Raw genomic sequence first — 17,663 nt, forward strand, 5'->3', positions numbered from 1 at the left:
GTTTGATTGGCTGAAAAAGAATGCAATATAAAAGAAATACAGTATAAAAAGAATATCTTAGAGTGGCTTAGTATAAAAAGAATGCATGAGATTACTATTTTGTATTAGCTTGAAGTAAGATGGATGTAGTATAAAGTCCAAAAAGGGTGATAGTCGATGGCCGACAGTGGCAGTGGTGGCAGGTAGTGAGAGGTGGCAGGTCACCGACGATGGCGGCGGCTAGTGAAGCTCGACAGTGGTGGGCGTCGATGGCCTGTAGTGGCAGCAGTGGTGATTGACGACGTCAGAGGTGTGAAGTGGCTGATGACGGTATTAGCCGATGGTGGAAGTGGCCGGTGGCTGATGATGGTGGTGGTAGCCTGCGACGATGACCAGAGATGGACAATGCTAGTGGGGGGCGGCGCAAATGGCGATGAATTTATGGTGTATTTGAAACTCGTCCAAATCTGAGGAATTTCAAATACATCAAAATTATGGTGAATTCCAAATGCACCAAAATTTTACACTACATTTTTTTACTTCATACTAAACACCGATATTCTCAAAACTCCTACATTTAAAACACTTTACACATGTGTTACTTCAAATCAAATAGCCTCTAAATAATATATTTTAGTGTTAGTAGGTAGTGGAAAAGGCATGTTTTTATGCTCATTGTAGGTTTACCCTCTGCCCCCATCATTGCCATGGTCATCAAATAATTTCATTCTTTAACAGCTAATTCTGCTTAGAGATGCATTTTGTGTGGATTATTTACTTAAATATGGATCTAGTTTCCTACGAAAGCAAATTACATAACTTACAAGTTAGTAGATATTATGATTCATATGAAGTTAAATATTTTTTGCATTCAGAAAATTAAATGGGTTGGAGAGAAGGCTAAGGAAATTGATAGTTTAGATTTTAAACTTTGGTATTCGGGTATGAGTCATATTAAAAATGGTGTAGGTGTTATTATAGATAAGAGTTTGAAAGATAATATTATAAAAATTAATAGAATTGGAGATAGAATTATAACTTTAAATATTGTTGTTGATGCTAAGATTGTTAATATTATTAGTGATTATGTTTCTCAAGTAAGTTTGAATATGAGTTTTAAATTAAATTTTTGGAATGACTTGGAAGAATTAATACAAAAGATACCTCTTGAAGAAAGAGTTTTTATTGGATGAGATTTAAATGGACATGTTGGTAGAGAGTTAGATGATTTTAAAAGCATTCATGGTGGCCATAAATTTGGAATGATAAATGAAAGTGGCAAGTCCATATTAGATTTTTGATTAGCTTATGATTTTTTTAATTGCTAATACCTTATTTAAGAAAAGGAATGAGCATTGCATCACTTATAAAAATTGATATAGTACAACTTAGATTGACTATTTCTTATAAGAAAATTAGATCGTTTAGATTGCAAACATTGTGAAGTTATTCCGAGTAAAAAATTATGTACCCAACATCGATTATTAATTTTGGATTTTAAGATAAAGAGACAGAAAATAAAAAAATAAAGTAAAATAATATTCTACGATTAAATGGGGGCATTTAAAAAATATTAAAAAAAATATTTTTGAGAGTAAGATTTTAGATCTTAAGATTTTGTTTGTGCATGAGGATGCTAATATTATGTGGGAAAAAGTGGCTAGTGATATTAAGAATATTGTAAAAGATGTACTTGAAGTATTAAAGGAAAAAACTCTTAATAGTAAAAATAGTTGGTGGTGGAATCCAAATGTGCAAGAAAAGTTTAGAAACAAGAAGATTTGTTATAAAAATTGGTTTAATTTTAAAAACTCTGATAAGTGAGAAAAATTTAAAGAGACTCGTAAATAATTTAAGAAAACACTATGCGATATAATTACCTTAGCTTTTATTGATTTATATAATAGATTATATACTAAGGAGGGAGAAAGATATATGTATAAGTTAGTCAAACAAATAGATAATAGTAAGGATTTAGTTCAAGTTAAGTGTATTAAGGATGGAGATTAAAAAATATTTTTCTTAGAAGATATTCAACAAAGGTGGATGCGATATTTTGCTAAATTTTTTAATGAAGATTGTGAAAATAAGATTGACTGTACTGACCTTAGCACCCTAAATGAAAATAAAATTTTTTGTTTTTATCGATGTTAGGGGTGTCAATTTTTGACACGACCCGAACCCGACCCGGAAAAATCCGGGTTCGGGTCAACCCAAACCCGAAACGGGTCGGGTTCGGGTTCAACAAATCAACCCGTTTTAAAAATTGGGTCGGGTTCGGGTTGACCCAGCAACCCGAAATTGACTCTAAATTGACACGAAAACTCTTATTTGACCCGAAAACCCGAGATTGACCCGTTTTGACCCGAAAATCAAATAGTAACCTGATTTTTGACCCGAAAACTAGCAATTTTGGGTCAACCCTGGGTCATTCGTGTCGGGTCGGGTTGACTCGGACTCGAATCAGGTCGGGTTCGGGTCCGGAAACCTGACCCGTTTTTAAAAACGGGTCGAGTTCGGGTTGACCCGAATAGTTACGGGTTCGACCCGAACCTGACCCGTTGACCCGAATTGACACGCCTAATCGATGTATTAGTAAAACCGAAGTTAGAGAGACTTTAAAGAAAATGAAGGGTGGAAAAGCTGTTGGACCTTATAATATTCCAATAGAGGTGTGGAAATATTTAGGAGATGAATGAATTTCTTGGTTTACTAAACTTTTTAATACTGTTTTGAAGACTAAAAAGATGCCATATGAATGGAGAATGATGGCATTAATTCCTATTTTTAAGAATAAAGGTGATGCACAAGATTGTGCGAATTATAGATGAATTAAGTTATTGTGTCATACTTCAAAACTATGGGAGCGAGTTATGGAGCATAGGTTGCGGCGTGAATCGTGATACTAATGTTTCTCAAAATCAATTTGGATTCATGCCGGGTAGGTCGACTATGGAAGCCATATATTTATTAAGAATTTTGATGGAGAAATATAGAGAAAATAAGGAGGATCTACATATGATAGTTATTGATTTAGAAAAAGCATATGATAAAGTTCCAAGAAAAGTGCTATGGAGAGTTCTTGAAAAGAAAGGAGCTAATAATGCTTATATTCAAATCATTAAAGATATGTATGCAGGAGCTATTACTTGTGTTCAAACACAAGGTGGTTTGACTAAGTATTTCCCTATTTTGGTTGGGTTACATCAAGGATCAGCCTTAAGCCCATATCTTTTTACTCTAGTCATGGATGTTCTCACTAGACATTTGCAAGAGGATGTACCTTGGTGTATGCTTTTTGTTGATGATATTCTTCTTGTTGATAAGACTAGATAGGGAGTTGAAGGTAAACTTGAATTATGGAGGTAAAGTTTTTCGCTTGAGTAGATCTAAAATGGAATAGATGGAGTGTAATTTTGATGCAATCAAAATTAAAGGAACACTAAGATTGCATAGAAACTAAGCGTCTTCTTTTAAAAATATTAAAAAAATACATATGACACATTGACACCTAAAGAAGCTTAAAAAAACATTTCAACGCCATACACCTCTCATGACAAACATAAAACTCCTAAAGAACATTTTCATTCATCGAGAAGAAAGATACAAATGGGGTGGTCACTTGCGGAGAGAAAAAGTAGATAAGAAGCCCGAGACGAAGTCTTAGATAGGAGAAGAAGAAGTGGATAAAGCTCGCAAGCTATCAAAGGAAAAACACTCAGGTTTTTAGATTCCAAAAATCACTCCATAATATCTCTTTTCTACTGCAAAACAACTCATATATATAGTTGAAAAGAGGAAGCCAAACAACCCCAATCACCTCCAGCCGAACCAACCTAAAAGGGGAGCCAAAAGACCAACAGGCAATGGCTGGATCAGCAGCCGAAGGGACCACACGGGGGACATGAATGGGCAACCACGTGAAACAGCAACAGCCAGCCACGAGATAGGAACCAGTCTCAGGACAGGAGCCAGCGGAGAAATCGAAAGGCCAACAGAGAGGGGGGAGAGGGGATGAACCTGGGAAGGCATTTATTACCTAATAATGAGCTGATTTTAGTAGAAGAAAATAACAGCTTGCTAATGGGGCAGCTAAACCTGAGACAACCAAGCCTAAACAAGGAACCAAATCAACCCAAAAGCAAGGCATGTCAATTGCCCCCTGCCTACATCAAATTCTTCCCCGTTTGAAAAGGGCTCATCTCTTGATAAGGATGCTTGAGTACGTTTCTGACAAGACAAAGGTGCCACATCCAGATCATGAATCAAAGCAGCATATTTCTTCAGGATAATTTCTCTTTCTTGCTAGAATTGGTCTTGCAGAAGTCTCTTTTTCTTCTCGTATTTTTCCGTGCACAAGCATATTTGATATTGAATTTTATACAACTCGTTCTATATCGGATATGTAGAACTTCCTTGCGGCGGGATTCATCGGCTCGTTGGAATTGGGACTTCAAGATCACTTGGCTGTTTTTTATTTTCCATTTTTTTAAAGACTAAAAAAAGAAAAGAAGACCCAACAAAACCCTAATCTGTGATACCAAAATTGATGTAATCAAAATTAAAGGAACACTAATATTGAATATAAACTAAGCATCTTCCTTTCAAAATATTAAGAAAATACATATGACACCTAAAGAAGCTTAAAAATAAAACATTTCAACACCATACAACTCTCATGACAAACATAAAGCACCTAAAAAACTTTTCACTCATCGAGAAGAAATATACAAATTGGGTGGTCACTTGCGGAGAGAAGAAGTAGATAAGAAGCTCGGGACGAAGTCTTAGATAGGAGAAGAAGAAGTGGATAAAGCTCCCAAGCTATCCAAGGAAAAACCCTCAGGTTTTTAGATTCCAAAAATTACTCCATAATCTCTCTTTTCTACTCCTAAACAACCCATATATATATATATATATAGTTCAAAAGAGTAAGCCAAACAGCCCCAATCACCTCCATCCGAGATGTGGGATGTTGCTGGAGATGGGTTCGAGTGCCCTGATGATATGGGATTATTGGAGGTTGCAAATCTTTCACTAGATGAACTAGAGTTGGAAGCAATGATATTCAATGATGATGATATTGAAGGCCAAAGACCAACATCTGAATCTATTTCTAACATTCCCTCTATTGAGTAGTTGGACCTTTATGTTGTTCTAAATGATTTTTTGCTTATATTTTTGTGGTTGTATTAGACATTTTGTACTAAATATCTTTATGTTATAAGCTAAATAAGTTATCATGAAATTGATTTATTATTGCTTGTCATTTTTACTATAATGTCACCTTAATTTCTATATATTATATTAAAAAATTATTATGCCGTGTCCACGTCGCACCCGTGTCCTATATTTTTAAAAATTGTTGTGTCCCGTGTCCGTGTCGTGTCGTGTCCATGTCGCCATGTCCGTGTCGGTGCATCATAGTGTATCACTTAGTACTAGAAATAAGTATGATAATTAATAATGCTGTCAATACTAGTATTAATAAAAATCAAACATATCATTCTAGAATGAAGTTGGAATGATCCTGCGCCAATAAATTATCTAACTAATACTATGAGTAAGGGTATCAATTCGTGTCAAAGGGTCGTGTTTAGGTCGAACTCGACTTGACCCGGCTGTAAACGGGTTGACACTAACCCAACTTGGTTTTGCAAATGGGCCAGGTTTGTCAACCCAGACCCAACTCGTGCTGGTTACCGGGTTGACACGACCTGACCCACGAACATCTACGGAGTCGAGCGAATCGGAGGGCCGAAGGCTGCGTGCCTGTTCCTGCGGAGCAGAGCGGGTCCGCGGAGTCGTCTTCCGTTGAGTGATCGAGGGTCGAGGCTGCGGAGGTGGAGCGGTGTGGGTCCGCCGAGTGCGGAGCAGCGAGTGCGACAACGGCAACTGAAGCGCGGTTGTGCGGGCTGGATGCGGGATTCCTGGACCGACGGGCAACGACGGCTTGTGACGCGGATGCGGCCTGTGACATGCATGGCAGACTCCACCTCACGCGGAGGCGATGTCATGAACTGACGCGAACGCGACCTGACAGTAGCGCGGACACGACCTTATGTGCGGGATGACGAAACGTGTCAAATCGGGTTGACCTGCAGGTTGTTGGGTCAACCTGAACCCGATCCGCTTTTCAAACGGGTCAGAAATCCGAACCCGGAACCGGCCCGTTTTGCAAACGGGTTGACCCAAATCCGGATTTTTCAAGGTCAGGTCCAGGTCGGGTTTCTGGTCGTGTCAGTGTCAAAGGTTGACACCCCTAGCTATGAGCAACATGGATGGTATTCGATTTTGCACTTGGGATTCCAAACTATCTGAAAGAGGTCTTTGAAAACAATAAATACATAAAGGAATGTTCAGAAGCCCTTTAATTTTCCTAAATCAAATTGTCATTAACTTTCCAGGAAACGTGAAGTAAGAAAGGCTAAATGGTTCTCCAGTTTACGTATATTTTCATGTCGACTCAGCCCGGATCGATTCATTTGCTAGATGCAAACATAATTTAAAAACCTGCCCTCTTTGAAAGATGTGCACACCTGTCTTCTTATTCAAATATTTGTTCGCATTGCTCACGAATGACTCTTTGTTATCTCATGTGAGCTTGACTAAGAAGTACAGAGCAGTCATATGGTATTTTCTGTGCACAAATTTCAAAAATGCAAAAAAATTAAGAATTATTCCTAAAACTTAAAAAGATTATTGGTTAAAAATATTTTAAAACCCCCGCTTCATAAATATATAAAAAAAGAAATATTAGGAAACAAGAAGAAAAAGGAAAATTCAAAGAAAAATGTAAAAAGATTTTTTGAAGTTTCATAAAAATTTAGCTAATTTTAGGAACCATGTTTAATTCCCCAACCTTTTTAGGATTGTCTTGAAGTGCGTGACCCCCTATTTTTCAGTTGATACAAAATCATTCCAGGACACTAAATTCTACAAAAAACAAAGAATTTGGCATAAATACCATCAAAATACATGGTCATTGCCTGATCTTTTGCATGTGAGTGGTGGAGTTGGCTGGGGCCCTAATCTAATTCATAAGGTGAACCATATAAATCTTAATATATGTGGCACACCAGTAGGGCTTGTACTCTGCAATGGAAAACATTAGAATTTCCTTCAAAATTCTTCATAATTAACCCCTATGCACAATTAAATAAATAGGCTGCACACACACAAAAGTACAGGTGACAAGATATGTACGGTGTATTAGGCTAATGTGGGAGTGATCAATTGTGAAGCACAATAAATATGATATTTTACGTAATTGTACTGGCACTCAACTTGTGTTCGAGCAAATCGACCTGCATGTTTAACATGATAAATGTATAATGGTGCAGTTTTTTGTTGTGTGAATTCCCATTTTAACTGGCCAAATTTTGAAAATTTGATTTTGTTTGCTCATGATTCTGCATAGATCCGTTTTTCTTACTATCGGTTATACTTGTAGGCAATAACTATGTCTTTACTTCATTATGCAACAATGCAGCTACTTTCTCTTAGATGTTGACGGTGAGAAGGTCCAGGAGCAATCTGGTGTTGTAAGAACAAATTGCATTGATTGTTTGGACCGGACAAATGTTACACAGGTATTATTGCGTGCTTTTGTGTTAAATTAATGCACATATTATTTTATTTTCTCCTAATTGCTCACATTGATGTAACTTTTCTTCACTCATTTAAGTATTTGGACAAATAAGGAGCATTGATCAGGTAAAGTACTGTTGTTACAGTAATAAATTTTTGTCTTTATATGTTAGATGGATGTTCATGCATTTGATATTGCAGTAAAGGTATGATTACATGTTATTCGTATATAGTGTTCTCCTAATAGGTGAGTTTGGAATTTGATCAACTGCAAAGTAAGGGTGATGAAGAGGTTAATAAAAACTAGGCTTGTAGCTATTGCAACAGGCACATTTTGTATTGCATTTTTCGCTAGTTCAGAAATGACTAGAGATAAAAATAGGTGCTAGGAGTTCGAGTTTTATCCAATCCGCCTTAGTACACATTTAAGATCCATAAAGTTGAAGAAGGTGGACAACTAAACTGACATTCATGTCAGGCTTTTCTGGTTGATTGGTTAACAGGTTCCCTTTAAGAACCATGAGCAACATGAAAGTCTTTCTTTGATGGCAAGGTGTAAGCTGCTCTTCTTCTTTTGGAGAACTACTGGAGCCAGTCTTGCTGAAGGCAAGGAATCGCTTGGTTCAGGATCTTTTGCTTCCCGTGAAGTGCTCTGCCTTGGAGCTGGACAATGCAAAGATTGTTGTAGAGCGATCGTGACTGCGGTTGGAGAAGTATCCAGAGTGGAATCACTTGACAGTGTAGATGCTATTGGAGAAACAATTGTGAACCTAAGTTCGGTTCATTAGACAAAGAGACTGAAATTTGAATATTTTCATCTATCCTATTTTTTAATTTAGTCCTCACATAGTGGGATAAAGGCTTATTGTTGTTCTTCTTGTCTGTTTATTTAGGTTTAGTTGGAGCATTTCTCTAAAAAATCTCTCATTCTCCCATTGGAATTTTGTCCTTAAGGTTAATTACATTATGGCCGATACTGAAGAATACTCTCAATAAGAAGAATTAAATTGGAGCTCGAAATTTATTCAATCGGTTTTTTCAAAGGATTATCACTAAAAAAAATCATAATTTAGGAGGACAACATCATGCTTCAAGGTGAGAGTTAGGCCATGAGATAAATGTTGAATCACTGTATCCAAGGGGAGGACAACCTATCCACATAGAAAATCCTACGAAATGATAATTATATCATCAAAGAAATGAATAAGCTTAAATGAGGTAATAAGTTTACATGAGAAATTAGGAGAAAGATAGACATAACCTAATTAGAATTTCATTGATATCTTGATGTAGAACGGAGGGGGTGAGGGGAAAATTTGAAAATTGAAATTAAAATTAAACGAGAAAAATGGGGTGGTTAATTAAATCCCATAATTGGATATCCAATTAAGGAATTAAATAACTAAGGGGGGAGGGGCTGGCGACATTAATAGGAGCTTAGGAGTTTATGGAGAGTGATGTAATATGAAGTTAATCCAGGACTTGCATTTAGAATTTTAACAAAAGATTATCCAAGTATGTTAATTTGCAAATTAAAGATTGTTCCCAATTTAAGCTCTCGGAAATCTTAGTTGTTAACTACGACTAGGCAAGCACTTACATGTAAATTAGCAAGACATTTAATCAAATACAATTCCAAATGGATTGGAATTTGATTTGAAGAACTTATCAAAAATAGATCTTGTCATTTAGGAAAGGTTTTGAATTCCAAACTAATTGAATTTGAATTCAAAATTCTTTACAAATTATTTTCAACCTAATTTAGGAAAACGAAGGGGAATGAAGGAGCGAAGAGGCTAGGGGTGAGGTGGTCGGCCGGCTATGAAGGTGGAGGGGTTTATGGTCAGCAGTTGATATGAATAAAGTGGAGGAGGCTTGTGGCTTTTGAGGGGTTTGTGGGAGAATCGGTCGGTGGCAAGTGGGGAATTTTGGACGGCGGTTAAGGGAGGAGGAGAAAAAGATTTAGAGAAAGAAAGATACAACCGTGAGTCCGGACATATCATGCAGCTGATGGGTAATATGTTGCCCTTCTCCAAGGGACTTCAAGCCATGAGCCCAGACCCATCCTGCGGCTGGTGGAAGCTCTGATTCCCTCCCATAGAAATCTCACCCAAGTTCTCTCCAAAGAACACAAGTGCAAACCTTTTTTTATTAATAATTCATCATTGATCTCTATAAGAGCAAAGACCTCTATATATATAGGCCTCAAAACAAAAGAAATTGAAAAGACAACTTTGTGCCTTAGGCTTACATAAGACAAGACTCTTAAATAAGGGTAAAAACAAGAAATGCAAAATTAAATCAAAATACAATTAATAAACTAAGATAAAAAAAAGGAGTGATATCGGTCGTTAATCTTCGTCTCTTCCATTGAGTAACGTCCACCGTTGGATGTTCGCATCATATCTCATCCAAGGTCATTAACTTGAGAATCACTTATCTGTGAAGGTATTCTACTCAATCTAACCTTGAGGCGCTTAGTCAACAATCATGAATTGCATCGTTCAGATGAATCTTTTAATCTCAAATCAAGGAAAGAAACAAAGATTCTTAGATAGATATTTTTGCTTAATCGATCTAGATGCTTTAGGGCTTACAATCCTGGAAATGTAAGGAAAATATGTACTCATAGAGGATAGGGAAAATTCAACTATGCGAGTTAAACTGTTCAAATTGGCTTTACAATTCAGTCTAGATTAGGACTATTATTAAATTATCTATTTCGTTCTAGACTGCCACTTAAGAGAGTTTAATTAAATAATTATTGTCAGTTTCGTGTAATGGAGCAAGTATATCTCATGGGATATAAATGATATAAAATTTGATGTGTTAACGTAGGAAGACTTGACTAAAATGCATAAGAGATCTATGTCATGCTTTTATGAATCAGCTTTGGTTTAGTACTCAGAGGCCATCAATATTCCTCGCTATAGATAGGTGGATTAGCTTATTCATTTCACCATTGAAGTTCTCGTTTGCCTCATAGTTTTATGTGTTCAAATAAATTTTTTGTGGCCGAGATGTTGTGTTTGTGTTTTTAGTTCAATGTTAATATATTTTTCTAATTTTCTCATTTTTATTTTGTTTTCAGTTTATTCCTTTAATTTCTTTTTTTTTTATAACATTAGTGGGTGACCTTTAAATGACTCATGTTCAATGTCACAACCATTGATCGACATTTTGGCAGAGATTGAATTGATCGCGAGTGATGCTTTCTTTGATGATTTCAATGTTTTGAAAGCGTTAGCGCAATCCGCTTGGTGAATGAGCTATGTTCGAATGACTTTGATTGCAGTCAAGGCATTTTGAATATGATTCATGTGGAATCACATTAGTTATCCTTCATTGATGTGGACATCGACCAAAGGTTCAGACATGTGTATCGCCGGAGACAACGCATATCGACGACCATGATTCAGAGTTTATATTTCTAGTTATTTATGTATTTCTTTAATGCATTTTCTTTTATTTCTTAGAATTTCCTATTGTACCCTTAGTATGAGCCGAGTCATGATTGTAGCCCCGAGGGCAATAGAGTCATTGTATTTTCTTTTGTGTTGGGACCTATATATAGGTCATTTCATGTTGTATTATGATTGATGAATGATTAATGAAATTTTTGAATTTTTTTTTGTCTTCTTGCTTGAGAGCTTGAGAGAAAAGAGAGAGGAGACCTAGGAGAGGCTCCACCCGCAATTCCCAACAGCCCACCACGGTGAGCTCTTGGTTTTCGTTGTATTGGATCGTTAGTTGCCTTCCTCCCTACCCAACCCTCACCGAACCCGGCCTTCCCCTTCTCCCATTTTCTGCAGCCGACCCCTCCCAATTCCTCCCAGACCGTCGATCTCCCCTCCCTCCCGTTCGGCCACCAACTCAAATCAACCCCCGGCCCACCCAGATCCCGCCGGCCACCTTTTGTCCAGCCCACCTCCTGTGGTGTCAACCTGCCGGTCTCCTTTTGCCCAAGCTATGATGATGAATTCAATCATCATAATGACCCCTTGATTGTTGCCTAGCATTAAAGAAAGGAGTTACAAGTTTTGAATTTCAGAATTTTGAAATTCAAAACTTTCCATTTTTGATTTCTCTAAAAAGGAAAGTGATAGGAAACACTTGAAATCAAGTATTTCCTATTCACCTTTACAGCAAAACTCTACGAAATACTACTGTCCGGAGCAGGAAAACAGTAAAAACAGCGGAAAAACTGAGAGAAATTCGTAGGAAAAACTTGTATTTTACTAGTAGAAGAAGAAAACAACAAAGATACAATTGATCCTCAATTCGAGAGGAGGATCGATCTCTCCCAAATCTCTAGACGCCGCTAGAGCCCAAAGAAAACCTAAATCTAAGAGATCTCAAATTTCAGCCAAATTCAAGATGCCCAAACCCTAGGAAAAACATCTATTTAATGCATACAAATCAAAATGAATTCCCTAAACAGTCCCTACATTCAAATTTCTCTCTGAAACCCCCCAAAAATCCTTCCTAAAACGCCCTATATGAGCTGTCGGGCCGCTCGTTCTGGCGGAATCTCCGCCTGTTTTGCGATTTTTCCTGTGAACCAATCCCGCTTGGACCGGCTGGACCGGTCCAGTGAACCGGTCTAATAGAAAGTTTCATTATTGATTCAATCCAAATCCCATGACATGTGAATTTATTAATTTTCATCCTAGGTGGCATCGATCCAATTGGAAAGAACATATCCCCTCCCTAATTTTCCTCTTCTCCTCCTCATCATGCTGCCGACCCTATAGGAGTTTCACCATTGATTATCCCTTTAATGCCTCTTTATATTTGAAACCTAATTGATTTCAAATAGAAATTCCCTCCAAATTTACTTAAATCTGAAGTTAATTTCAGAATTAAGTAAATCCCCTCTCCCTCTCATCTAACCTAGTGTTTCTCTTCCCAATCCCGCCGCTCCCCCTCTCCCCACCTTGGCCGTTCCTTCCTCTTCCCTTCTCGGTTGATTTTTGTTGTTCGTAGTACTTGGAATCAAGGGGAGAATACGTCGTCCTTCAACCGTCACCTCAATGTTGAATGGCGGATCCGGAGTTTGAGTGGGGATTAGTCTTCAACGCCGACGGAAGCATTAACATCCTACGATCTCCGTGCTTCGACGTAGGATTTGAAGGCGAAACCACCGTGGAAGAATATTTGGAGAGAGTCGTCCCGATCCTTGCAAGAATCTTCGACCGACGATTTTCAAAATCTAATTGGAGTCTCGAAAGTCAAGCATTCACGCCCTCCTCGTCACCGTCAACCTCTCCGTGGCTAAAGGTCATTTGTGTGACCACCATCTTCGTGGCATCGTTGAGTTTGCTAAAGGCCTTCTCCCGCTAAACCCGACTTGAGTGTGAGTGAGCAAGGTACTCGTTGTGAACTTTCTAAACATTAGCCGTGGGATTCTATTATTTTCCGCATTTGCTTTATTGTGTAACTTTTGAGATCCATCATTAATTGTGCCTAAACACTAGTTGTAACCGCTTATCATAACATTTCGTTAACTGAAAATTGCTTGAATCTTAACTTACAAAAGCTTAATCTTACGTTGGTAAACTTTGTGATTCTTAATGAAATTCATGTGCAATTCTTGAACGTATCACATCATTCATTCTCATCTTTCTTTCTCCAATCAATCACGAGATACGCACAGGGGTTAACAGTTGTCACATACTTTTCAAATAATTTTTGGCAAATTATTCTAGATTTTTCACTTGGCATTCATGTTATTTCAATGAGCCATTAATGTGTATGCTGAAGTAGACTCCATAGGTTGATGCTTCTAAGAAGCTATCTATTAATCCAATTTGATTTTTTTCATTCATCTTTGTGTCTACTATATTAATCAATCTACACTATTGCTTGAGTCTCACATCCGTTTGTGGCCCGTGTTATGTTCTTGTTGAGACAGACATTTTTGCCCTATTGGTTCGGGAGTTAGGTTTAGACGCCTTTTCATTTGGCTACTGGAAAACAATGGAATTTGAGTGTTTTACTCATATTGTTTGTGGCTAGTATAAATAGTAATGATCAAATGGCCCTACCTACTTATTAAGAGATGCTCCCACAGCCTTGCCCACCCCCCAGAATGTTCTCATGCTTGGATACTTATCCAAATTCTTCATGAGTTAGCACATTCTCTTACTACTGTTGATTTATTTGATATCAATATCCTCCCTGTTCCTTCCTCTCTAGGCTGATACATCAAGAGTCATGTATGGGAAACAGGGAAAGCAATATATCAGCTCATTGAGGGGCCTTCAATTACTCCTTTCTCTTCTCCCTTTGAAGTTAACAACTATGTTCCCCAATGCTACTTGTTGGAAGATTATAATAGAAGTTTACTACGTTTAGTGGATAAGAAGTTTCGGCTTGTGTTATCTCTTAGAGTCACAAATTGGAAAATATCTTTCTTCATCCTCCCAGGTTTGTTAAATTATAAGCTAGACGTGATAACTATACTGATGATTTTGGCATGCTGGACTCAAGTAGATGTCTAAATATGAGTTTGCTTCTCTCCTCTTGGGTGGATATTTCTCGCTCTACTTTTGAGTTAAACATGATCGAGTATATTCTATTTTTTTGTTTTTTTATGTTGGCAGTTTTTTATGAGTGGGTGGTCCCATAACATTTTCATTGATTGGTAGTAAAATTTCATTCCCATATAGTGGGATTAAGGTTTGATGTTGTTGTTGTAATGGTAATAAAATTTCATTTCCTTTATTAGAAAAAATACGCTCACTCCTAGTTCAGGGAAATTTAGATTGGTCTGAACCAATTTGCAGGACTGATGGTGGAGAGAGCTTGGCATGGTGATTTCTAAAGGCTGACGATTGAGAAAGAGGGATTGAAATAAGATAGAGGCTTATTTTTAAATGCGTTATCCAAATGAAAAGAAAATCTGTTGGCTGCAAAGCTGTGTAGATAGTATTAGAAATGGAGTGGCAGGAGATGATCAAACGTTAAGATCTATGGTTGAAAGAGGAAAAAAGAAGCTGGCCTAAGTGGAGGATAGATATGTCGTGAAAAGTGGTTTGTTTTATTGGTCGATGCAGCCAAAATGAGAGTATCTTTTGTTTTCTATGGTTGTTTGACACATTCTCAATGACCCTATGGTTTTGATTGATGGTCTCTTTGTGAGCTAGGGATAATATGGCGGAGATAGCTATAATGAGTTGCAGCATAGATCTTTCAATGGATCATGGGTGTATACTCTTGAGATTCTTCCATGTGTTTTTTACGAACTGAGTGTGTCATTGACAATCAATGTTCTTTATTTAGTTATTAGAATGTTGTTATAATGGCTAAAATCATGCTTTTATACTTATTGGAACTAGATATTGCTCCTATTTGTTGAAGAATTCACCGTGCTGATATATTATTGTTAAGCCATGTTGATATATTATTGCTAAGAAAAATTGTTATTTGTGATCTCTAGAGCATGATTGGTGGGAAGATGTTAGAAAGCCAGCTTAAACAAATTGGAATATTTGGTGATGCTGATGCTCTCAGTGCTTATTCTGTTATTGATACATGCTTTAAGAAAAGTAAGTATTTTTTTCTTGTTGAATTTGTTTAATTAGAACTGATTAATTCAGTTGTTCGAACTTTGTCATTAGATGTCAGCTATTTTCTTTATCTATATTTTTTTTCTTTTCTTCATGTTGATTCACTAGTGTGGGCTAATCATGGAGATGACATCAGCATCCAGTACTCTGGAACTTCTGCTTTGAAAGGAGACTTTGTCAGGTACATTCTTAGAAACAATTATCATTAGTTCAATGATAAAAACACTAGTGTTTTAGAAGCTATGAGCATTGTTTTCTCCAATCTTGATTTATGCAATGGCATCCTTAACTCGTTGGTGAAGACCTTTTAAGAATCTGATACTTGATTGGCAATCCTTGTCATTCCTTTATTAATAATACTTCTAGCATAAGTTGTCTGTATTCCTTTGACAAATTCATCATTCTTTTTGTTAGTTAATCTATCAATTGTTTTGGTAATAATGGATCTTACTTCGGGTCAATTTGACCACATATTCTGTGGTTGGTTATTATTCTCAAATTTTTGTGATTCATTATCTGTTGCTCAACAAACTCTCTATTTCACTCTATAGCTCATTGAGATTTGATATTACATGATGTGGGTCCTTCCCATTTTCATTCCTATAATGATGTAGGGCTTTGAGTTCTAGGCTTTTTTGTAAGATTAGAATGAGAAGAGGGGGGAACAGAAAGTGGGAGATTGTGCGTTTAAATTTTATTTCTTTATTCTAAGATAAGAAGCTCAAGTGAAGTGTATTAAGGATGAAGATCAAAAAGTACTTTTCTTAGAAGATGATATTCAACAAAGATGGATAAGATATTTTGCTAAACTTTTTGATGAAAATAGTGAAAATACGATTTATTTTAGTGACTTTAGCACCCTAAATAAAAATAAAGATTTTTGTTTTTATCCGCGTATTAGTAAAACCGAAGTTAGAGAGGCTTTAAAGAAAATGATGTGTGGAAAAGCTGTTGGACTTAATGATATTCTAAAAGAGATGTGGAAATGCTTAGGAGATGAAGGAATTTCTTGGCTTACTAAACTTGTTAATACTGTTTTGAAGACTAAAAAGATGTCAGATCAGTGGAAATTGAGTATGTTGATTCCTATTTTTAAGAATAAAGGTGATGTATAGGAGTGCGCGAATTATAGATGAATTAAGTTAATGTGTCATACTTTAAAACTATTGGAACGAGTTTTGGAGCGTAGGTTGCGGTGTGATACTAATGTTTCTCAAAATCAATTTGAATTCATGCCGGGTATGTCTACTATGGAAGCCATACATTTATTAAGAGGCTTAATGGAGAAATATAGAGAGAATAAGGAGTTCGTCTCTCCGCAAGTGCCACTCCATCTGTATCTTTCATCTATAAGTAAAGCATCTTTAGGTTGTCTTTGATTTTGAGTCAAAAGTTATAATCCGTCGTCATTTGTAATGTTTTTTAAAAATTTCTTCTTTTTAGTTTAATTTGAAATGTAAGAGTTTGTTCTTCCTCATCTTAGTCGCATCTTTCGTGATTTAGTGGGTCGTCGTTCAGTACTATCATTCGTGCGGGCGAGGGGTATAGGCTCCCCTATATTTCTTGCCCCCACTAATTTGGTATCATAACAAGTTAGGAAGTCCTAGGGTTTGGTTTCAAATTGAGCTGTTAAGTCTGAGTCTGTCAAGTTTTGTTTTAGTTTGTCAAGTTTTGTTTGTCAAGAAAAATCTTAGTGAATCATAACAGTTGTTGTGATTCTCGTGAGTCTTATTGTGAATCTAAGTTTAGGTTATGTTTTTTGAGTCTTTTTTGAGTCAATTTAAAAAATGGAAAATAACAAAAAATGGCTTCATTCATGGAGGAGATCAATCATGACAATCCTGATGTCCCACTTCCGTTGGACAGATGGATTCCTACAGATGGTGATTCAACGGATCCGCTTCAAGATCGACTGTACAAGCTTCAGTATCACATGTTTCTATGTGATCAAAAATTCAAAAAGTGGAAGAGATTTCTGCAAAGGCAATTCGAGAAGGAAAAGGAAGAAATTTTGAAGAAATTTGTTGAGAAACTCAAAGAGCTGGATGAACAGTATGCACCTCCTCAAGAGAAACCAAAGCTAACTCATTGGGAGATGAGTTCTTCAAGAAGGGGAGAATCTGATGTAGACAGGGGGGGGTCGACTCATGTCCAAAATAAATCAATTTTGGTTTCCCCCGAGTTTACAAGCTCAATCAAATTGAGCTGAAATTTTAGCTCATTTATGAGCTGGTCTTTAGTTCATTTATTGAACTAAGGGTTAGCTCATTATCAGCTAACATTTTAGTTCATATTTATATTTTATTAAATGTTATAGTTTTTATTATTATATGTTTTTAATTATGTTAGTCTCTTGGAATTCCAAAGCGGCTTTTGGAATTCCAAGATGTTTCATTTTCCCATTCGGTGGCTCTTTGGATTCCAACATGGGTTTTGTTTTTTGTGCCTTTGCCCATTGGGATTCCGGCCGGCTGCTGGTTTTCCGCGCCTGGGATGATTCCCGCAGCTGTGGCTCCTTGGTTC

At 36.9% G+C, this 17,663-nt stretch overlaps 1 protein-coding gene across 1 annotated transcript in view; it reads left to right on the plus strand.

Moving 5' to 3' along the window:
• Positions 1–17,663, plus strand: part of LOC110100400 (phosphoinositide phosphatase SAC7) — a 74,544-nt gene that overhangs the window by 37,853 nt on the left and 19,028 nt on the right. The window contains exons 15-17 of the mRNA XM_020827890.2: positions 7,472–7,571; positions 15,011–15,119; positions 15,249–15,321. Of these exons, the coding sequence (XP_020683549.1) occupies positions 7,472–7,571; positions 15,011–15,119; positions 15,249–15,321 (282 nt within the window). The remainder of the gene's footprint in view (positions 1–7,471; positions 7,572–15,010; positions 15,120–15,248; positions 15,322–17,663) is intronic.

Source organism: Dendrobium catenatum, unplaced genomic scaffold (assembly GCF_001605985.2).
Source record: "Dendrobium catenatum unplaced genomic scaffold, ASM160598v2 fragScaff_scaffold_1220, whole genome shotgun sequence".
NCBI lineage: Eukaryota > Viridiplantae > Streptophyta > Magnoliopsida > Asparagales > Orchidaceae > Dendrobium > Dendrobium catenatum.